Source organism: Ursus maritimus, unplaced genomic scaffold, assembly GCF_017311325.1.
Source record: "Ursus maritimus isolate PB19 unplaced genomic scaffold, ASM1731132v1 scaffold_16, whole genome shotgun sequence".
Lineage (NCBI taxonomy): Eukaryota > Metazoa > Chordata > Mammalia > Carnivora > Ursidae > Ursus > Ursus maritimus.
This window is the reverse complement of record NW_024424008.1, coordinates 39,194,815-39,217,464: the sequence shown is the minus strand read 5'-3', so window position 1 is coordinate 39,217,464 and position 22,650 is coordinate 39,194,815. Positions and strand designations below refer to the sequence as shown.

The window sequence follows — 22,650 nt, the reverse complement described above, 5'->3', positions numbered from 1 at the left end:
AATTCCCAAATCTTAAAAGCAATCAGGATGTCCTTCAGTAGGTGAATGGATGAATAAACTGTGGTGCTATAGGACAGTATTCAGTGCTAAAAAGAAATGAGCCATCAAGCCATGAAAAAAACACAGAGAAACTTAAAAAGTGCATATTACTAAGTAAGAGGAGCCAATCTGAAGAGCTGCATACTTTATGATTCCAGCATTTGACATTCTAGGAAAAGCAAAACTATGGAGAGAGTAAAAAAGGCTGGTGCAGGGGTGGGGAAGGAGGGGAGAGATGAACAGGCAGAGCACAGAGGATTTTTAGGACAGTGAAAATACTCTGTGTGATATTTATAATGATGGATACATGTCGTTATAATTTTGTCCAAATTCATGGAATGCACGACATCAAGAGTGAACCCTAGGGGCAACTGGGTGGCTCAGTCCTTAAGCATGTCTTCAGCTCAGGTCATGATCCCGGGGTCCTGGGATCGAGCCCTGAATTAGGCTCCCTGCTGAGCAGGGAGCCTGCTTCTCCCTCTCCCTCTGCCCTTCCCACCCCCCCACCCAATGCTTGCACACACTCTCTCAAATAAATAAAAATAAAATCTTTAAAAAAAAAAAAAGAGTGAACCCTAAGGTAAACTATGGACTTGGGGTGATTATGATGCATCAATGTGGGTTCATCCTTGGTTTAAAAAAAAAAAAAAAGCACCACCCTAGTGAATGATATCAATAATGGGGGGGGGGCACTATGCAAGGGGTGTATGAAAAAATCTCTCTACCTTACTCTCAATTTTGTTGTAAACCTAAAAAACCAAAAATGGTGAAAACCTAATCCATAATATACTACTTGGACGAGCATGTGTTCGTTCCACAGATACTTGAGTGCTTACTCCGTCAGGCCCTGCTGTAAGCACTGGGCTAACTGCAGTAACAAAACAGATCAAATCCCTCCTTTCAGGGACTTGACATTCTAGTGGATAGAGCTGGATGCTTGAAAAAAAAAAATCAATATGTAGTATCAGATAGTGATCCATGCTTTAAAGAAAATTTAGAAGTATACCTGGATACCATTTGGTAGGTAGTGATTAACTGTGAATAATAAATGTACAATAAATGAATTCTTAAAAAAAAAAAAGAAAGAAAGAAAGTATACCTGGATTGAAAAATGGGACATGCCTGCTACTTTTCACAAAGTAGTCCGGGAATAGAGTAACGTTTGAACAGAGACCTGAGTAAAGTGAAGGAGACCCCTGTTGGCTCTGGGCGAAACTCGCTGGAAATACCAGACCCCCCAAGCCCTGAAAGCAGGAGCTGTCTGAGCTTGGAAATGGAAGGCCAGGGAAGGGACCTGGTGGGGCAGGGCTGGAGGGGGTAGGTCGGAGAGGTCAAAGAGAGAGATAGCTGAGGATCACGTAGGGCTTATCGGCCCTGGTAAGGACTTTGGATCTACAGAGCCGTAATAACGAAACTGACTGACGACTGAAGCAAAGGAACATCATGTGACTCTAGTGAACGTGAAGGGTTGAAGAGGAGGGAGAGCTCCAGGAAGTTGGTAGATAATGCCGGACAAAGATAAACGAGCAAATGGCAGTGTGCACAAATTAACGAGAATCGTGGAGGCAAGTCCCAGAAGAAACAGTGGAGAGGGTCTAACGTGGTTTCACTAGTGGGTGAGGAGGGGTGGAGCACAGGGCTGCTGCTTTCCATTATAAGCCTTTTAAATGCAATCTGACTTTTTAACTATAAGATTTTTAAACACTTGAGAAAGTTCTTGATGAAGGGTGGAAATCTCAACTGTAAATGCATCAGATGTGAAACAGACCATGTGGCCAGTGACAGGGGATGGAAGTCCTGACAGCCAGTGTTGGAACAGTCTGCACAGACCACGGGCACTTGACGTTCCCAGTGAGAACATACGCATAAAAATAAATTGAGGCCTGCCATCTTTTTTGGAATAAGGTGGTGTTTATAGAATTATTTTTACTTCCACGAAATTTGAATCAGATTGAACATATTCCTATACTAGAGGGCTGCATCAAATCTCTCATTTTTCAGATTATTTTCAAATTAGGTGGGAGGGGCACCAGAGTGTGTCCGGTTGTGTCCAACTCTTGAGTTCAGCTCAGGTTATGATCTCAGGCTTGTGAGATCAAGCCCCAAGTCGGGCTCCACGTTCAGCGGGGAGACTCCTTGAGATTCTCTCTCTCCCTCTGCCCCTCCTGCTCATGTATGCTCTCTCTCTCAAATAATCTTTTTTATTTTTTTAAAAGATTGTATTTATTTGTCGGAGAGAGAGAGTGCACACAAGCAGGAGCAGCAGGCAGAGAGGGAAGCAGGCTCCCCACTGAGCCGGCAGCCCGATGTGGGGCTCGATCCCAGGACCCTGAGATCATGACCTGAGCTGAAGGCAGACGCTTCACTGACTGAGCCACCCAGGCGTCCCTCAAATAATCTTTTTTTAAAAATCAGGTGGAAAAGGATACTGTGCTTTCATTTGCACATCTTCAATTACAATGAGATTATTATTAATTTGTATCATTTTGTGATTTGCATATTCCTGTCTTTTGCCATTTTTCTAGTCTTTTTCTTACTAATTTGCCAAAGGCTTACACAATAGCCATTTATCATAACTATTACAAACATCTTCCTGCTGTTTTTGATACATAAAATACTTTTGTAGGTGAGTATTTCTCTAATTCTCTCCCTCGCATTTAAGAAGGTTTTTCTACCCTGTGATCAGTAAATATTTGCCTGTCCTTCTCCCCACCACCCCTTTTATTTTACCCATGTTTTTAAAGCCTCAGGGTCAGGGGTATTCTCTTGGGTACTCACTCAGCAGACTTCAGGGACATAACTCGGCTTATTTTTTGAGAATGAGTGGGTCCTTCTTAATATGACTTATGTTTGGAATCCCCAGTCACATATTGTGTTTCCTGCCAAAATATCCATTTATGTTTTCTTCATTCAGCCACCTGACAGCTGTCCCCTCTTTCCTTAGGTGCTGAAGAACACTGATGGCAAACTTTAAGGGCCATGCTCTCCCAGGGAGCTTCTTCTTGATAGTTGGGCTGTGGTGGTCAGTGAAGTACCCACTGATGTACTTCCACCAGAAGGGGAAAAGCAGCCGACTGACTCATTACCATCAGCGTCTCGAGATCATTGAAGCTGCAATCAGAACCTTGTTTTCAATCATTGGTAAGAAGGGGGTCATCTGGTCCAGGGGATCTCCCCATCACACCCAGAAACTTTAACCCATTTTCTGTACCCTGGGAGATGGGTGTTTCCACTGGCAGATAATAAAACGAGGATTTTCCATGGGCCACTAAATATTTTATAGTATCTACTGTGTACTAAGCTTTGTTAATGTTAAGCTAACAGCACCTTACATCATAGTGCATCATGAAAAACTACCAAATAAACTACATTCTTTGCCCTAGAAGGACATAGGTATAAGTTGTAGGAATAGAAGACATTCCTGATGAAAAAGATAAAACACAAGAATAGAAAAAGTAATAGAGTAAGCTCATGTACATGAGTTAAGAAAGTACTAAAATCATTTTTTCCAGTTGTCTCTCCACTAGAATCTCAAGAGTAGTTACCACCTAATTCCGTGGCATATCCTCCATCCCCAAATCTCACGCAATTACAAGGACGGGACTTTATGCTAGACAGCTAGTAAGCGAGGCAGGGGAAGAGACTATAGAAAGCCAGCAGAGGGCTGTTGGAAAGGGAGTTTCCTTTACTGTGGCCCCTTCCAACAAAATCCACACCCTTCCACTGTGACTCGTCATCCATTCCGCTCCACTAGTGGCCACGAGAAGGGGCCCACAGTGGCAACAGTAGAAAGTGTTCTTCCTCAGGATCAGCCCATCGTGGGAGTAACGAGGAACTTTATTCTGCAGTTGCATTTTGCCACTTCTCATCTGAGGCCTACAGCGTCTCAGAAGGAACCGAAGCAACACCAGCAGCTCCTCCTGGAGCGAGCAGAGGCACTTAGCTTTGTCTGCCCAGCCTCGCTGAATTTTCCCATCCACCAGTCATTCAGGTATCTCGTCTTTCTGGAGTCAAGAAGTGAACAGCTTAATGCTGTAATACAGCTTAAATGCTGAGGACAGCATCAATGTTGCCTAGAAAAGTAGAGCTAGGAAAGTATTTGGCCTCTTTACTGGGTGAAACTACTACTCATTCAACAAGATCTCCTGAGCTCCTACCCAGCAGGAAGAACTCACTACTCCAGGTTGTGGGGAGACAATGGGGAACCCAGCAGAGTCCCTCCTGCCCTCACAGAGCTCCCATTCTAGTGTCAGTGGGACTTCTTCTCCCAGGTCCTTTCCACCAGTTTCTTATCTTTCACATGTAAGTTCAGGAAGGGACTGGATTTAAGAAAAAAATGTATGGGGAACAGGGTCCAGAATGTTGTCATGGAGGATTATTCTAGGCCCTAAGAACATTTTGGGCATGAGGCGTAAAAGCCAACCTTTTGCCTTCCAAAACAGGTGATGAGAACTCTGAGCCTCTGTCTCAAAGGCTTGCCCCTCGTAAGACACAGTATGGCCAGAAACACCACGGTGACGGGCCTTCACCTGGTCCTCCCAGTGTGTAGGGTTCAGAGACCTAAACAGGGAAGGACTCAGAGCTCAGAGAGCTCACTCTATGCCCAGGAAAAGCACTCACTCCAAGTCTGCCCTGACGAAAACGCACCCGCTGCTTCTCCTGCCTCAGGCGTGCACCGCTATCTTCTCCACCGGTGTGTCTCTGCTCGGATCCCATTATATTCAACCTCATGGTTTCGGTCCGGGGTTTCTTTCACTGCTCACTTAGCACAAAGATTAGTGTATCAGCCACATTCTCACTAAGTGATAATGCCTTTCAGCTCCACCACTAGACAAACATCCCAGGGACCTGTGTGGCTGTTTCTATTGCTCCTTCTCGCCGCACCCCCACCCCCAAAGGACAACAGAGGCAAGAGGTCTACACAGGTTCCCCGGCAAATGCCGTATTCTACACTGAAGTAGCTGCCCTGGACCGCGGGCCACTTTCACCTGCGTCTCAACTTCCTTCCTGACTTAGGGGTAGTTTTTGTCTATTTGTCCTGGAGCTCCTCTTCCCGCCTCAGTTTCCACTCATTGCCCTGCAGGGATCCTGGCAGAGCAGTTTGTCCCGGACGGGCCACATCTCCACCTGTACCATGAAAGCGAGTGGGTCAAGTTGATGAACTGGCAGCACAGCACCATGTATTTATTCTTCGCGGTTTCGGGAATCACGGATATGCTCACCTATCTCGTCAGCCACGTTCCCCTGGGGCTGGACAGACTGGTTATGGCTGTGGCGACATTCACCGAAGGTAACTCAGTGGTACGGATGGAAAAAAACAGAGCAAGAGACTGACGAATTGTGTTGACGATGATCGGGCTAGAAAGACCAGAAATACTGCAAATACAATCACTTTCCCCAGAAAATCCAAATGTCTGAATTTCAAAAACCTCAGGACTTGGTCCTGTGTGCTGGGGACATAGTTCATAAAACAGCACATGAAAACATAAGGCTTTTAGCCAAAGTCTCTGGATCTCGGTGCACACACTGTCCCTGCCCCCTCCCCCGTCACGCTCGTGTGTATAAGAGCACGTGTGCACATCCACACCGAAACACACAGTAACTCTCCAGAACCTGGCTGGATGCCACCACGCGTAAGAATAACTCCCTCTGTTTGGGGAAGAGAAACTGCACTCCACCTCCCAGCCTGGAGTGTTCCTGTCTGGACCCCATCAGAAACCTCCAGAGACCCACCCAGCAGCTAGGACAGATTTCCCAAATTAACTCATATACACGGGGGTAAGGAAAAAGCATTTTGTAATCCACAACCTCACTTCTGTACCTCAGGAAGGGGGAGGGGAGGTTGAATGAGGGCAAAACTGAATTCCAAGTACACACACGCACACGTGTCACAAATCAGCAACATGTTTCACCTACGCATCCTGTATCAAAAGATTTTAAAAGATCCATCCTTTGCAGCATATATCCACTTCGTACATACACGAAATCAATCTAATCTGTCTGTTGCCCTGTCTTCCTAACTGCTGAAGAATCTAGCTTTGAGACAGGTGTAGGGCATTCTAGAACGGAAACCGTGCAGAAAGCAGTGTGCCCGTGATGGCTGGAATTGCTTTGTGCAGGTTTCCTCTTCTACTACCACGTGCATAACCGACCTCCCCTGGACCAGCACATCCACTCGCTCCTGCTGTGCGCGGTGTTTGGAGGGGCCCTCAGTATCTTCGTGGAGGTGATCCTCCGGGACAATATTGTGCTGCAACTTTTCCGAACCAGCCTCGTTATTCTTCAGGGCACCTGGTTCTGGCAGGTAATTATTCAAAACGGGGCTCTTCACCTTGTGGGGATTCAAGGAGCCCCACTGAGCTCGTCCAAGGCAAGTCCTGCAGGGCCAGCAGGGACGTATGCCACAGGAAGGGGTTCGGAGGTCCACTTGACTTCCCGTGCCTACCCCGACTTGGGTCATTTCATCCAGTAACGGCTTGCTGACGAAGGACAAGCGGAGTCCACGGGGCATGCACGAGCATAGTAACAACCCCCCCCCACCTCCGAGTGGAGGTGTTGATACAGTTTCCAGGCTCCACTTGCAAGACGGTACTTGCAGGGATCACTTCTACAGTCTGTTACAGGCTCCGCTTGCTCAGCTGCCCCCTTGACATGGGAGGCCCTGAAATGTTTAAAATAAGCCCATACTAAAACCAGAATTAGAGCAATTCTCCTGCGCAGAAAGGCCTTTCTATGCTACCGGAGGTGTGGGAAAGCTGAGGTAGTGGCGATGAACCGACCACGGGGGTAGCCGTGGGAGGGAGGCGAGCTTGCTTCTCAGGACCAGCTAAGGCCGGCTTCTCTGTATAACCCACCAGATCGGGTTTGTGCTCTTCCCACCTTTTGGAGGACCCGAATGGGACCAGAAAGATCACGCAAACATCATGTTCGTCACCATGTGCTTCTGCTGGCACTACCTAGCTGCCCTCTGCATTGTGGCCATCAGCTACTCGCTCGTTTTCTGGTGAGTCCAAGGGAAGACAACTTCCATCTAGTTTTTTCCTCCAAACCACCTCTTGTCCCCCAAATCTATTACACTACATCCTTTTTATTTCCAGTGACCCACCCTTCATAACTAAGCAGTGCTAACTTCTGCCACTTCTTGAGTGCCAACTATATGCCCAGTTCTGCAAATGGGGGTGATGAGATTCTGAGAAGTTCAAGGACTGCCACTGTCACCTGACAGACCCAGGTTTCAAAGGCAGTTCTCATGGACTTAAAGCCTGCGGTGTGAAACGAAAAACTCTGACTTTGGCATCAGTACTGGACTGCACACCCCGTTCTGTCCATCGTTTTGAATCCATCACCTTATTCCTGGATTTGCCCCACCTCCTTCCCAGAGATGTGGCAATCAGACACGATGCCGTAAGAGCAAGTGCTCTTTCAAGAGCTCATCAGAGGTTACTAGAATAGCTGACCATTCCCAGGCACTCACTGTCCCCAGGCCCTGTGGTTAAGAACCTCAAGTCTATTACCCCACTGAATCCTCATTATTTTACGAAGTATGTGCTGTAACGTTTTACAGACGGGGAAACCAAGGCTTCAAAGACTGAGTAACTTGATGAGGTCACCCTATGAGTCAACAGAAGACCTGGCCTTGAACTGCAGTGCGAGTGACTTTTTGGATATGCTAATAATTAGTTCTGTTGTAGCTGCCCCTCGTTTTTTCTAGTTTCCCACTTCCCTCCCCAAAGCAGACAGAGTTCACACACACGAGTTCCACACAGACCAAAGAGAAGGGAACTTCAGGTCACAGTTTCCTTTAGTTCCAGTGCCTGGTCAGTGAAACAATAAACTGGGAAACAGGAGACCTATGTTTAGTCTGTTACGACATTAACCATTAAATATTATTAATCATCTACCAATGAATAGTGTCCAAGAAGTGAGATATGCAGACAACCACAGTATTGGGGAGATATATATATAGATAGATATATATATAGATATATATATAGATATGAAAATGCTTTAAGAACCAGCGGATGCCTTAACATCCTTGGTCGAGAGAATAAGGGAATTGGGGGGCTGATTTCATGTGCTCTTATTGTTGCTCTCTTACAGCCATCTGACACGGTCAAAGAGGCACGGAGGAGAAGTCATTGGCATTCAGAAGCTGAAGTCGGATCACACTTACCAGACGGCCCTCTTGAGTGGCTCAGATGAGGAATGAGAGGGCACCCGTCATCCATGCGGGGTGGACATGCCCCTTTGAGTACAAACAGCCGGAGTGTGCAAAGGGGTAGCTCACCTCGATCTCAGCACTTGCTTTGGTCCGGTCTTAAGGTTCTATATATTTGCACCTTCTCACTTAACTGACTGAAGTCTCTGTTGCTATGGTATCCTTCATAAAGAACAATGAAGCTAGCCTTTATTTGTGTCCCAGTATGAAAAGAAATAATCAAAGACTCTGAAAGTTTCAGAACAGGATGTGGCCTCACGGATGAATCCAGGATATGAATCCAGCAGAAAATACTGCTTTTGATAACTTATTCCTTTTTCTCTGAAGAAAACAGGTGCTTTCTTAGCAGAAATTAAGCAAATGAGACTGTCTTTATTTTAAAGATACAATTCTAGCACATATTTTTTAAGTAAAATAATTCACAAGTTTTGGTACTTTAAATATTACCTGTTAGCCATTTCCTAATTACCATTAACATTCCACAGTACTGCAACACTACTGATAAGTGATGATACTGGGCCAAAGGTGACTTTTTTCTTTTTTTTAAATCAGGAAGCTAGTTAGTTAGTGGCCCAACTGAAAGCTGGAACGCAGATGTTCTGGGTGCTCAAAAGTACCCTCACAAGAAGATGCTAAGAGAAGTCTGTATAATGAGGTAGAGAGAAAAACGGCAGGTTATTGAAGACCTTCAATTTAAATATAGCTGAAAGCAAAGGGTAAGAATCCTGCAAAGGATGTGGATCTTGAACTAGTAATATAAAGTCTTGACACTGTAATCTTGGTTCTGGATTTTTCTTTTTTTTTTTTTAAACTTCCTTCAACAAATATTTATTAAACATCTACTTTGCACCGGCACTGCAATGGTTGGGAGGATTACTGAGATACCTGTCCAGCCAGGAACTCACAGTCTAATGGGAGAGATACGCAAGCAGTTACCTACAGGGTGACTGGTACCGTAAGGGGTAAGTACAACTACCATGAGACACGACGGAGGGGAGGAGATGGGGAGTCTGCCCTGTAGAAAAAGCACGCTCCGGGCATAGAGAACAGGAAGCACAAAGGCCACGAAATCATGAAGGAACACGGAGAGTTAGTTAAGTTGCACAAACTGACAGAAGCGGGCTAGGACAAACGAAGGGTCTTCCAGACCAACAGTACCATTCGTGTGCACGGCACTCCCCCCACTCTGCAAGGCACGGTCTCCCTTGTCATTCGCACAACCACCCGGAACAGAAGCACGTTAGGTTCTGCAGAGAAGTCGATGAGCCGAAGGTCACACAGCTACCAAGTCGCAAAGCCAGCCTTCAGGCCTCCAAAGTCAGCTTATTCTCGATAGAGCCCCCGGCTACTTCATGCAGATACAGCAGACATCTTCGACATGAAGCCCGTGTGCTCTTTGGCAGGAATGCTGCACGTAGTGAGAGCTGACCTCCCACGGTTAGCGAGCATCTCACTGCCGACGTCACATCTCGGGGGTTAAGAATTAGCTACTTGACAATGGGATTTAATTATGAGAAGAGAACCTGTGGGTCCCCTTTCAGGATCCACTTTCGTTTGCCTGCTAAGTAGGAACCCAAACATCCGTTCACTAAGTATTAGAGGACCCAGTATGGGCAATTAACAGAAACACGTTCTTTCCTGGAGACAGGAGGTGGGGGTAAGGAACCCATCCGCAGTGTTAATTCCATGGGAAAGATCTCCACTGCGGACGGAAAGGGCGGGGGCAGTGCGGCACACTGTAAGGAAAAGTAGTATTTTCTCCAGGGTGAGGGGCTGAGGTGTGAAGAGCAGATGGGAAACACCGAAGCTTATTGTGATGCCCCTTTCACAGTGTAGTTTGGGATACCTTCATGGAACTGATCAACCCTGCAGAAAACCTTCTTAGATGTGGTATTAAAAGTACAAACCTGTCACAGAGCTGTTCACCAAATCCAGTCTCAGGCACACAGTCTGAATGTTACCAACCTCTGAACCTTAGGTGCAGAGGCTCAATGGCTCCCACAGGTTTTTCTGGATGTGTTCCCCCAAAACATCCGCCATAGCTCCCACATCTCTACGAGACCCCCAAGGTCTGTATCCAAGCACTTGTTTGATGCAAGTGCTGCCGACAACCCTGAACAACTCTAGGAGGGGCTGCCATTCCTCAGCACTCCACTGACAGGCTGGGCCGTACCAAGTCGCACTCACCAGGGAGTCAGTCCTACACGAGCATCCTGAAACATCCCTGTTCTCTGCGTGCAAGTCAGTGTCCCCAGGCACAAAGGAGACAGACACAGGTGACTTCAGTACATAAGAGCGAGGCTGAATGTCAGAACTACGTTCATGCAATCACTTCTTAAGTAACTTCAGGAAGGGTTTGTTTTAACCAGCAATAAGTACCTCAGACAGGATCCCTCAAATGTCTACCATTTTCTCATTTAGAAACTGTCACATGGACTCTTCATGTGAAATGTGACTCTAGGAAGCAATGACGTGCAAATATCAAAGTATTGGAAAAGACAGATGCCCTCTCCTCCACTCAGCTGAAAGGCCATTTTTCTCCTTCATGGCAGTCCCTACCTCTCCCCTTTCCCAGTCAGACTTCTGTGCCAGCCCCCCACTACCAGCAAAAGCTCAGTCACCCCTCAGCGAGTTCACCTCAGCTCTAACTGGGGCTTACCATCCTCACTCCAACTGTCCCCACCTCTCGGCACCTCCCCTAGAAAGGCAGCAGAGAGGACACTTGACCTAGAATCAGAAGACTGGATTTACATCTTGCTTCTCTTTAACCTCAACTCAGACTCACAATGTGTCACAGGGATGAGAAGTCAGAAGACGGATAAGGATGTCTATTTTACAGAACTGCTTCAAGAATCAAATGCAATGAGATGTCTAGAAAGCCACGAGCCACTCTGACCTTCTCTGCTCCTCTGCAGCCTGTGTCATCACACAGCAGCCACCTAGCAACTCCTAAACCAGGCCGCTGAAATTTTCTGCTCCTCCACTTCCTCACCAGACCGCAGAAAAGATCACTGAATTTCCACAGATTAAAGACACACTTTTAATAATCTGGACACTCTCAAGAGCGACAGGAAGCTGACCCTACAGGAAAGCTTCGCCATCCAAGCTGCTCCCGTACAAAAGAGGCCTATGGTGTTAACAGCCAGGGCTTGAATTACTTCGGACGGACATTTCCAATACCGTTCAGAGCTCTGCCTGGAGCTTGGTGGAGGCTGAGAAAGGGGACACAGCCAGGATGAAAAGGACTGGTAACTCCCGACTGACCTCTCCCGGGACCGAGCTGCCTGGTGCGCACACCCCCTCTCTTTTTGCCGTCTCTACTCTGGAGCAGAAGTCAGCAAAGTTTTACCTAAAGGGCCTAAGGACATAAATATTTTAGGCCTGAGGACCATATGGACTCTACGGCAATGACTCAGGTCTGCCTTCTAATTGAAAGCAGCCATGGGTAACACACAGACAAATGGCCAGGGGCTGTGTTCCACTAAGACTTTATTTACAGAAACAGGTGGCCAGCCCCAGGGCTGTGGTTTGCAGCCTCTTGCCCTGGAGCATAGCAGAACGGGTAACCTCCGAACCGCAGTCACGTCTGAGCAGCAGAAACAGCATCTCTGCTGGCGCCTGCCTACTTTGCCCACTGGCTCCGCACTTTGGCGTGAACCGGCCTGACGAGGAGGACAAAGTCCGCAGGTGAAGCTATGGACCACAATCAAGATCCTGATACCTCATCTTTATGAGGCGGTGCCAAACTCACCCCGTTTTGGGGAACCCGCACTCTCTCGCTCCCTAGGGTTCCTGCCCACCTTCCAGCCTCCCCATTACCACATAGTGATCAAGTCAGCCACCAACTAAGAATCCTGCAAGTCTCTCATTCTGGTCAAAAGAATAAGCAATCAGTTTGGGGGGCGGAGGGGAGAGGGCGAAAGCCTAGGTTTCTAGTGAATAAAGACGTACAACGGGTTCTTTAAAAAAATAAGTTACATAAAAATTTCTGGACACAAAACTCCTATCTAGACCCCTAGCCACAGAGAAAAGCAGAAGCTAAAAAACCCAACCCGCAGAGAGAATGAGGCTTCCTGCCAGTCTGCACACTCTGCGGCTGTGAGCCGTCCCCCCAGGCTCCGGCTCTCGGGAGGAGCACTGGGGCTCGTGTGGCACGACGATGCCCTCACCCAACCCTAGCAGAGGTGTTCTCCCGGACCGGAGCGGGAAGCCCTTGGAAGCCTGGAGCGGACTTTTCTCGGTGTGCTCCCCCGTGGAGTGTGGCGGCGGATTCCAGGCCACGGACGCCATCGTCCCACTGCCGGCCTTCCCTCAACAGACAAGCTGAGAAGAACGACGCCACCTCTCTGCTCCCCTCGGCTCGGCCAGGAGGGCAGCCCGGTGCGCGCTTGCACAGACGCCGTCTCTCGCCCTGAATCACTGCTGTTCAGGCGCCTGTTTGGGAGATGGAGCTGTGGTCACGACGACAGTGGAGACTGCTTTGGAGGACCCGGAAGCTGTTCCCTGTTGAAGATGGGATGCGGGGACGGTCTGGATGCGCACCTGTGTGCAAAGAGAGGCGGTCTGGTCAGAAGGTCGCAAACGAGCTCCTCAGCTGAGAAGAAACAGCAAAGGAGAGAGAAGCCTGGTCCGGCCGACCGTGCGCCCGGGCCCTCACCTGCGTGGCCTGGCCTTGCTGCTGAAGCTGCTGCAGCTGCTGGGCAGTGAGGAAGCTCACAGGCTTATTGCCGGCAATGAGCTTAGTGCCCGCCGGCATGGTGGTGAGGATGATATTGCGGCCCAACCCGCTGAGGCTGTGGAGGGAAAGCAGGAGTGAGGCGTCATGACAGGCGGGGTGTTCTCTCTGGCCCAGAAGCAGGCCGTGTGCTTAAGGAAAACAAGGAGGTCGGGAGCCCAGCAAAAATTCCTGCGTTCTGGACTGAAATGGAAACCAGCTGGTGAGACCACCTTTCTCCCAGCTTCTAGGCTTCCCATAAAGCCCCAAGGCCCTGTGGATACAAAGGCTCTGACACCATACCCTGATCGGCAGAAATAACGGACAGGACTCCAGGGAAGTATGCGTTCCAGACAAGAAACTCTTCCCCAAAACAGCTGCCTTGAGATCATCTGACTGATTTCATCATGCCCCTTATCCCTGTTTAGGTCAGGACCACACAAAGCCTGGCTCCCAAGTAAGCCCTGGGAGCTTAACTATCCCAGCACAGGGCTCAAGGTCAAACTGAGGCCTTCCCTAACACCCCCACTGGAAATTGCCGTCTGAGCCACATCACCAGGCCACCCCGTCCCAGCACTTCCCCGTCTCCTTCCTTTTTTCTCCATAGTACGTGTCACCACCCTACATGGTATTTTACTCTATTATTTCTCTCTTCATCCTACAATGTAAGCTTGAAGACAGCATGGATTTTTGTCTTTTAATCATCACTCTGTGTCCCCAGCACCTAAAAACAATACTAGGTGCTCAATAAATATTGTTGATGAGCACAACAAAGGAGAAATATCCAAGAAGACCCCCAGAAAAACTAGGTGCCTTTCCACTGGGTGGCAAGGAGCCACCTGAAAGCCCTGCCTGCCCGTCACTCCGGCACTTACTTGGCTCCAAGGTTGCCTTTGATGATGGGGGCTGCGACCACGCTTTTACCCTTCATCGGCTGGCTAATAACAGACAGTGGAACTGTGATCCGCGTAGGCAGCTTCCCCTAAAGAGAAAAAGAAATCAGGCTTACGGGAGAGGAGGGAAGGAGAACCACCAAGTGTCACCTATTGGGCCACCCAACCGAGGAGCAAGCACTCAGATGCCCTCGTTTCCTATACCCGGCAGCAGCCCAATATTTCTGGGGGGTGGGCCCAGGCTGCCCTCCTAAAACTGCCAACAGGCTGTAGGAAGCGCTCACATACTATATCTGGGTCTCATCTGACCTGTTAACCATCCTCCTCACGCTCCCAAAAGCAGCAACAGAATATATAACCGCTACCATCAGGATAAACACACGTACTGAGCTGCAAGGGAAAGCGCCGTGCTCACTTAAGCAGCGTAAGAGTCTGAGCTCCTTAGAGGGTAGGGACTTCATCATCTGTGTACCTCCCGATACTTGGCACACAACAACTATGTGAAGGAAGTGTGACGAAGGACAGAGGCACTCAGGAGTTAATCAAGGGCACGATCCTGCTTCCCTGGAACGCAGGCTCCCTGGCGGGGCGCAGACAGCCAGGCACGCTAGATTAGGAACAGGTCACATTTTCCAGGTGCTTTCCGTCTCTCCCAGAGAGATAAGAGAGGTTAAGGGACATTAATAATAAACTCAACCAAGTGAAAAGTCCAACCCCAAAGCCAGTAAGGCCCAAAAGGAACACAACAGAAGCTCAACAGGCCTAGAGTCTTTGGGATTTCAGGATGGCGAAGACTAGCTCACTGCATCACCTGTGTTCAGGCTGCCTGCTTTTTAACCCTTGTTTGGTAATAAAATTTATACACAGTAAAATCTTGTCAATCTGATTTTAAAAAATGATTCAAGAGGGGTGGTTGCTAGGATACTCAGAAACGGCATGGACACTTCCCAAGGGCAAGCTATTTCTCAAGAAGCCAGGCACTCAGGTGTGAAACTGTGTGTGTCATAGGTCCCCACACCAATCTCCAGTTGACTCACAATTTGTAGCCCATCAGAAAGCACTCAAAGATGCCAAAGGGCCACAGAATACCTTGAGATGGTGCCTCCAGGTGGATTTACTTAGGGTTCATTTTCTTAAGAATGCCTCGGTTGCTTCCAACATTTCAGACCACCAGAACACCAGCTGGAATTGTCCCTTTGTGAACTAGCCTAACTAGCTGAGGAGACCAGGAAAACAATCACTGCTCCATGCTTCGTGCCCCTCACAGGCTCCCGGGTTGTACTTGTCTAGACTGTGGCAGGGGAGATGCCATGGGCTTACTACCTTTCTGTGTTAGGAGAAGGACTCGAGAGAGACCAAAGTGAATCAAGTATGCGCTGTTCCCTTGCTTCCTTAATTTAACTTTTATGATACGAGAACCTCAATAAATATTTCCTTTTAAGCCAGACTATGTTTCAGGGTTTGTTGGCTGGTTGGTTTAACTAATGTCCTCCCTCCTTCCTCCACCACTCTGGCTTTTATCCAAATCAATGAGGTTTTACTACATAGCTTGCTTAGAAAAGTAAAACTGTGTTTTATACTGTGCATACACACCCCACGCTACACAACAGTGCTCCTTACCCACAGGCTAAAGAGTAAAAACACATGTACACCCCGAAAGCACACCTATGTTGATATGGGAATTTGCTTTAAGATAAGTGTAGTATTTCAAGTTAGTGGGTAAGGAATAAACTAGACGACGATGCTGGAATAAAGTAAGAAATGTAAAATGACATCTCTACAACATGCCATTCACAAAAGATATTTCAAATGGATTGACTATACTTTTTCTAAAACCCTAAAAATACCTTATGAAAATGAAGGCTAATATCTTTATAATCCTGGAGTAAGAAAAGCACAAGACGCAAAACCCAGGAACCATAAAAGAAAATGTTGATAGATCTAATCCGATAAAATACCTGCAGAGCAAAGGCTCCATATGCAAGGTTAAAAAATGACAGACTGGAAGGAAGGATTTTCTACACATACCAAGAATTAACATCCAGAAGATATAAAGAGCCACCTCAAACAAGGTGAAAAAGCCAAATACCCCAGAAGAAAACTCGCAAAGATTTATTCGCCACTAGACAACACATGGCGAAATGGATGCCCAACTCCTCTAAAGATCAGGAAAATGAAACAGAAAAAGAACTCCCTTCACCAGTAAGATCAAGTTAAAACACACACACAAATCCCGGGACACCCAGCATTGGTTAGGGCACGGGGGAGAGAGGAGAGCTGCTGAGGGGGGTGTAAGTGGTGTGATCTTTTTGGTTGCACGACTGGAGTTGACAAAGCTTTCAGTACGCATCCCTACCCCTTTCTAGCATCCTCCGCTCCAGAAGTACTATACACGTTCATTCTCTTTAACAGAACAACGGTTCAAGCACATCCCTTCTACAGATTACCACGTATCAGTCAATATCCACATAGGATCTAGAACAATGCCGAAGACATAGTTTTAAATAAATGAGGCAAATCACAGTACAGTATATGGATTTAAGGTCTCTCACAGGGATTTCTTTTTAAACCATGTGTACGACTGTATGATCATGCTCAGGAAAAGGACCAGAAGGATGAATGCCAAAATACCAGCAGTTATTAGCCCTCATGAAGGGAGAAGTAGAGGATGGTGAAAGAAATTTTGTCTTTTACTCTTATGTACTTCTGTACTGTTTTAATCCTTTATAAGAACGTAAACATACACTACTTCATAAATTTGTTTTGAAATTTAACAAAAAAAGCCTATTAGGAAATAAGCCTGTTTGGGTCAAATGAGGCGATACAGACTGGGTATACTTTCCGCTCCTAAAAAGCCAAGCTCCCTAAGAAGGGCTATTCTCCCCCATGTTACTCACAGCCTGGGACGTGGAAACCACCGTGGTACTGACAGGGACCTGCCGCACGGCAGAGGCTCCCGTCCCGATGCTGATGGGGGTGCTTGCGGCGCCGGAAGCCACAGCCACAGTCTTGGACACGGCAGCATTCATACTGGGCAAGGACACTGCTGAAGTATGGACAGTTCCAGACCCACTGGCCACTGAGGACCCTTGCTTGGCATGGGTCGCCACTGTGATGGTCTGGCCTGCTTTGGGGGGCATCACTCCCAGGCCCTGCACGATGCGGATCGTGGCAGCGGGTTTTGCTTCTGAAGAAGCCACTGTGTTTTTCCCCTTCTGGTCTGCCACACTCACACCGAGTGCTGGCATCAAGCGGAAAGCTGAACTTGAGGCTTCTGTTGGCTTGAGGTCAGGAGTCACTTTAACCACGGTGGTACCTGTCGGAGTGGATGAAGGAGCACTGGCTGAACTGGCCTTGGCAGGGCTCTCCGTGGCATGGACCGGATTGGAAGTGACGTGTAAGGTAGCAGAAATGCCTTTGCCTGCAGTGCCGCTTCCTGTCCCAAAGAGGTCCTGGGTCAATTTGACTGTGGTGACCTGAGACTTGGCCAATGTGGCCATCATGTCCGGAGTGATTCGCAGAACCGTCTGGCCTTTGGCATCTGTGGTGATCGAAGAGGGCGGCAGACGCAAGACATCCTTACCCTGGATACGGAAGTTAGTGGCTGTGAGCGGAATGCTGTTGCCCGTCTGGGGCTTCACACCGAGCTGCCCAGTGATGGCCACCTGGATGGGGAAGAAACAGCACTGACAAGGGGATCCACAGTGCTAAGCTGCCTGTGTAATGAGACAAACCTCCATTTCCTGGGGATGTGTATTTCAGACATTTTTCTAACTTTTTGTTTTGAGAACTGGTGAACATTTACAAAAGTACAGAACAGTGTATAATAAATCCACGTACCCAGCTTCAAAGTGATCACTTTGCCAATCTTGTTTTATCTGTCCTTCTTCACTTTTCTTTTTGGGGGGGGTGGACAGAGGAATTGGAATACTTTAAAGTAAACGACTATGTATCACTTTGCTTATCAATACTTCTGACATATTTCTAACCTAGAAAACCACTTTTTCAAGTAAAAAAAAAAAAAAATCACCTACACACATTAGACCAGATAGACTTAACAGATATATTTGGAACATCCCATCCCAAAACAGCAGAATACACATCTTTTTCAGTGCACACAGAATATTTTCCGAGACAGACCACATGTTAGGCCACACACCCACATACACACAAAACCCCAACTACTAGTACCTAATAATCATCTACAAATAGTATCTAATAATACATATTTCCATTTTCCCAACTGTTTCAAAAAATGTCTTTTATTTACAGTTATGATGACCTTCAATTTCGAGAGCAGCAGAATGGCACTGGTGGTCCAGAGCGTGGGCTTTGCCCCAGACTTCCTGGATTCATACACCAACTCCTATCTAAGGCCAACGTCCCAGGTGCAACACCTAGAACTCTTCTAGCCTCAGGGACCGTCTCTCCGCTGCACCTGCCCCCTCTACTGGATGACTCCCATCAGAGTGCAAACACGCTTTAACATTTCTCAACCTACAAAGCAGCAGACCCTCATTTACTCCACATCCCCCTCCAGCCCCGGTCCTCTGCGCTCTTCAAAAACAGAATTGCTGAAAAACTGCCTACGTTCCCTGTCTCTACTTCCTTGCCTTACATTCTCTTTTGAACCCATTCCCAAACAGCCACCAATCCTCTGGTGGCCAGTCAAGTGCACTCATTCCCCATAACCAACGAGTGATCAATTTTCAGCCTCACGTCACTCACACTTTCATACTCCTGATATGGGTGCTGACTTCATAAACACATTGTTCTCGATGTCTGAATTCCAGCATCTGCACCTCAGTGCTTTCTGGCTCAGGAAATGATCATAACCTACCTAATCACTCAAGCCCAAAGCTGTGGGACACACTCAACCTCCTTCTTTCAACAGACCCCACACTCCGCCCACCGGAGAATCACGTGAGCTCTACCGTCGGCCCTAGATCCAGAATCCCAGCCCCTCTCCGCACCTCCAGAGCGATGCACACGAGCCAGCACCACCTCCCCTAGACGGCCGCGACTACCTCCCACCGGTTTCCCTGAAGCCCGTCCTACGCAACAGCCAGGGAGCCCTTTAAATGTAAACCACATCAAGTCTTTCTGGCCCAGGACTTTCAATGGCTCCCCAGCACATTAAAATTAAAATCGAAGTCTGATGTGATTTAACCACAGCTAACCTCTCAAGAAACCCCGCCTTCCAACACTTGTACACTTGCTCACTAAGCTCACACACAATGGCTCTCCTGTCGTTCCTCGAGCATATGACGTGCAAACAACGGACTCACTGCACTTTCACTCGCTACGCCTACGCCGAGAATGCTTCGTTGCCACAGAGTCAAAATATGGCGCACTGTCTAGCCTCACTTCATCCCTCCTCCGAATGCCAGCCCCTCCGCCCGCACAGACCGCCTTCACTAAGACGGCACACTAGCGCCCTCTACCCGCCCCCGTGTACTGCGCTCCTCAGCTCTTCCTACACCCGTCCCTGAAGCAGCTGTCTGCCCCCCGCTCGATGAGAAGACCAGCTCCACAAACGCAAGGATTCGGTCTGCAGAAAACACCACTACATCCCCAATACTCTGGACGGTGCCTGGCACAAAAAGAGCACTCGATAAATATTTGTTCAATGAAAACAATGACATTATTTTACCATTAGGTGATCCCCTTTCTTCATGTATAAAATACAGATAACAAAAGCTCCCACCCCATGGCGTTAGGAGGATTAAATTACACAGTACCCATAAAAGCACAGTGCAGGCACATGAAAAGCACATCTATCACTGCTACTGTGCCTAACAATTCTTTGGGTTGTGATTTTTTTTTTTTAAGATTTTATTTTTACATGATCTCTGCACCCAGCATGGGACTCGAACTCACAACCCTTAGATCAAGAGTCACACGCTCCACTGACTGAGCCAGCCAGGCGCCCCAGTTTACCAATTCTTCAAAATTCAATTATCATCCTTGCATGTTCACAACCAGGAAAGTACAAATGTATCCTACTGTTAGCAGAGGTAAGCAAAAACGCCAACAAAGTATATAATGTTATACCGCAAGATTTTCATTAAATAAATTCATGAAACACCTATTCCAAATCCAGAAACTACTGAACACTAAACTACGTGGAAAAGAAACAGAAGAGATCTTCGGCACCTATGAAGCCTGTACCACCATTGGTGGGAACTTACCCTTGAAAACCTGTGAACTAAGGATCAAAGATTACAAACCATTCAGATCTCCGACTGTCCTTTGCTTTAGGACAAAGGCATTGAATCACCCAGAGATTTCCACCAACCTGCTTGATGATGTTCTGTCCTGTGACATTCTGAATGACAGCAGCCGTGGAAGCGCTCGGAGCAGAGCTCCCGGGAGAACTCGTGGCTGGCTTGCTCGCGGGGCTGGCTGTGGCAGGGAGACTTGTCATCGTCAGCCCCGTCTGCCCGGGCCCTGGACGCTGCACAGTGGCCGCCGTGGTCTGGGCTTTGACTGGAACGGTGGCCATTACTGTCTAGTTCAAGTGTGAGGCCGAGAGCTTGATTAGACACCGAGATCAGCCCAGCACACCAAGACGTCTCCAGCATGCCACCACCCAGAAGTGTCCCTCTAAGAGTACTTGTACTCTGCCAGTGCTTAAGGCTCCCTATGCTCCTAAGTGGACACGGTAAAGTTCTTCTGTGTGGAACATCTTAATTTTCAGAAAGCTTTCACACTGAACGTTCCATTTTATTTCTACACAATGAGAACAAATTTTATACCCCTTTTACAGTAAAGGAAACTGAGGCAGGAGGTAAGACTCTTCTCTAAAATCATCCAACTAGTTAGTGGCCTGGCTAAGATGAGAGGCACCATGGAAGGATTTAGAATCACGTCCCACCTCCACGAGGGTCCTGACATTACAATCCTGGGTAAATAACTAAACTTCTCAGAAGTTCTGATTCCCAACATGTAAAATACAACTTATTAGTCACACCTACTCAGCTGTGAACCTTAAACGAGCTGCTGTGTCAGGCTCCTCAGTCCCTCCCCAGCCTGCCCGCTGGACTCATCAGACCACATCGGGGTCCAGGCTCGCTGTTCCTGTTTACCTGGGGCACGACTTTGGTCTGCGGAGCAGTGGCTGGAGCACGAATCTGTGGTCCCGCCGGCATCTGGGGCAGTGTCTGTGTCGGCCCCGTGGACTGCTGAGGCACAGTGGGAAGGCCAGGCTGGGCCACCACCCGCACCTGGGGCAGTCCAGCTGAGCCAGAGTGGCTCACGACACGGGCGGTGGCCTGAGAATTTGGTGGAGTCTGGCTGGAAGCCGGGGAAAGCATCGTTCCTAGCTGTGGCATCGTTGGCGAAGACACCAGAAGAACACTACAAGGAAATGGGGAAATGGGGGCGGGAGGGGGGGAACACGACAAAAGCCGAACAATTTAAGCCACACATCCAAAAGGCCTTTAGAGGGAGAAAGCTGGAGAAAAAAACGGAGGAGCTTACCCTGAGCTAGATTTCGCTGGTTCTGGGACAGTAGTAGGGCCACTTTTGTTCACTGATGACACAGGGGGAGGGGAGATCGGAGTGGCAGGCAAAGCTGGAGTGGTGGGGGTGACAGGTGTGACCGGGGTGGGAGGCATGCTGGAGTCACTGAGGCTCATCTGGCTCTGCTCCGAGGGGCCACTGCTGAGAACCTTCAGTGAACTCTCCTTGCTACCGGATTTCTACAAGCAGAAGAGAAATCCGGGGGCAGTTTAACAAAAGTCACCACGGAATGGCAGGACACTGTGGCCACCAACCGCGACGCCACCCAGGCAGCTGCTCTCAGAAGTCACTTACCACCTTGGACGGTGGCTTGGGTTTTTGCTGAAGGGCCTTCCTGGCTTTAGCTGCGGCTGCTTGTGCCTGGTGAATCCGCTCTGTGAACGAGAGTGGTAAGCCTCAGCAGAGCTTCCCCTCGGCACAGGAAGGACGGCGGGGCATTAAGAGCCGAGCCCTGGCTGGTGGCCTCACCAGCGGGCCAGGTCCTGCCCGAACGTCACTGAAAAGCATAACGGCACTGCGGCAAGAAGTCAGCAGCATCCCTAGCGCTCGGGGCCTCACGCACCGAACTCCTCCTCACTCCGGTCTCGATGCAGGTAGATCCACAGCTTCCGCCCGATGTCGTATTTCACACACGGGTCTTTCTCATAATGCAGCCGATCCAGTGCTCCGCTCACTACTGTGTTCACCTGAGAACCACGGCAAAGGGGAAAAGGGACGCGTCAGCCTCAGACACCAGGTAAAAATCGCGGGGTAGAAGTCACAGCCGATAAGCAGATCCGATCTCGGCGTGGTGGCCATGCTGCCAATGGCTCACTGTATCACTTGGCAAAACAAGACACACTCTAAGATTCCTGAGAGGCTGAGCTGTGCCCTGAAGGAGCTGGGGAACTAAGAAGCTGCAGAAGCTGAAGGAAAGCGCAGAATCAAAACTGTGCTCCACTGACTATAGGGTCTTAGGTCATCACTGTTCCCATTTCTTAGGATCTCCTCCTTTCCTCTTCTTCATTCAGTTAAAAAAAAAATACGACATTTTATGCTTCCTTTAAGTTTTCTTAAATCCATTCTGGAACAAAACAAACACGATCTCTTTTCCAACCTACCTGGGTGCTGGTGACATCTGGGGCGAGAAACTGGGAGTCCTTGAGCAGTTCACAGATCTCTGCCCGGGTACCTTCCCCGTTAGGCAGCCGGGCCGCAGCATCTCGAACTGATGGCATCAGAAAACGGAAAATGCAAGTCAAGCACGGCTGCCACTGAGACGG

The 22,650-nt window shown here is 48.3% G+C and overlaps 2 protein-coding genes across 2 annotated transcripts in view; one reads left to right on the top strand and one right to left on the bottom strand.

The window, feature by feature from the left end:
• Positions 1 to 2,681: 2,681 nt before the first annotated feature.
• TMEM45B (transmembrane protein 45B) lies at positions 2,682 to 8,499 on the top strand. Its single transcript, XM_008688311.2, has 5 exons — positions 2,682 to 3,180; positions 5,123 to 5,329; positions 6,159 to 6,343; positions 6,897 to 7,042; positions 8,140 to 8,499. Exons 1-5 carry the CDS (start codon positions 3,000 to 3,002, stop codon positions 8,246 to 8,248), a joined length of 828 nt encoding a protein of 275 aa, XP_008686533.1. The 5' UTR covers positions 2,682 to 2,999; the 3' UTR covers positions 8,249 to 8,499.
• A 3,230-nt stretch (positions 8,500 to 11,729) lies between these two features.
• Positions 11,730 to 22,650, bottom strand: part of NFRKB (nuclear factor related to kappaB binding protein) — a 37,457-nt gene continuing 26,536 nt past the window's right edge. The window contains exons 19-28 of the mRNA XM_040631034.1: positions 22,489 to 22,595; positions 21,951 to 22,074; positions 21,683 to 21,762; positions 21,347 to 21,567; positions 20,953 to 21,223; positions 20,163 to 20,375; positions 16,762 to 17,529; positions 13,847 to 13,953; positions 12,915 to 13,050; positions 11,730 to 12,799 (exon numbers count right to left, since the gene is read on the bottom strand). Of these exons, the coding sequence (XP_040486968.1) occupies positions 12,674 to 12,799; positions 12,915 to 13,050; positions 13,847 to 13,953; positions 16,762 to 17,529; positions 20,163 to 20,375; positions 20,953 to 21,223; positions 21,347 to 21,567; positions 21,683 to 21,762; positions 21,951 to 22,074; positions 22,489 to 22,595 (2,153 nt within the window). The 3' untranslated portion in view covers positions 11,730 to 12,673. The remainder of the gene's footprint in view (positions 12,800 to 12,914; positions 13,051 to 13,846; positions 13,954 to 16,761; positions 17,530 to 20,162; positions 20,376 to 20,952; positions 21,224 to 21,346; positions 21,568 to 21,682; positions 21,763 to 21,950; positions 22,075 to 22,488; positions 22,596 to 22,650) is intronic.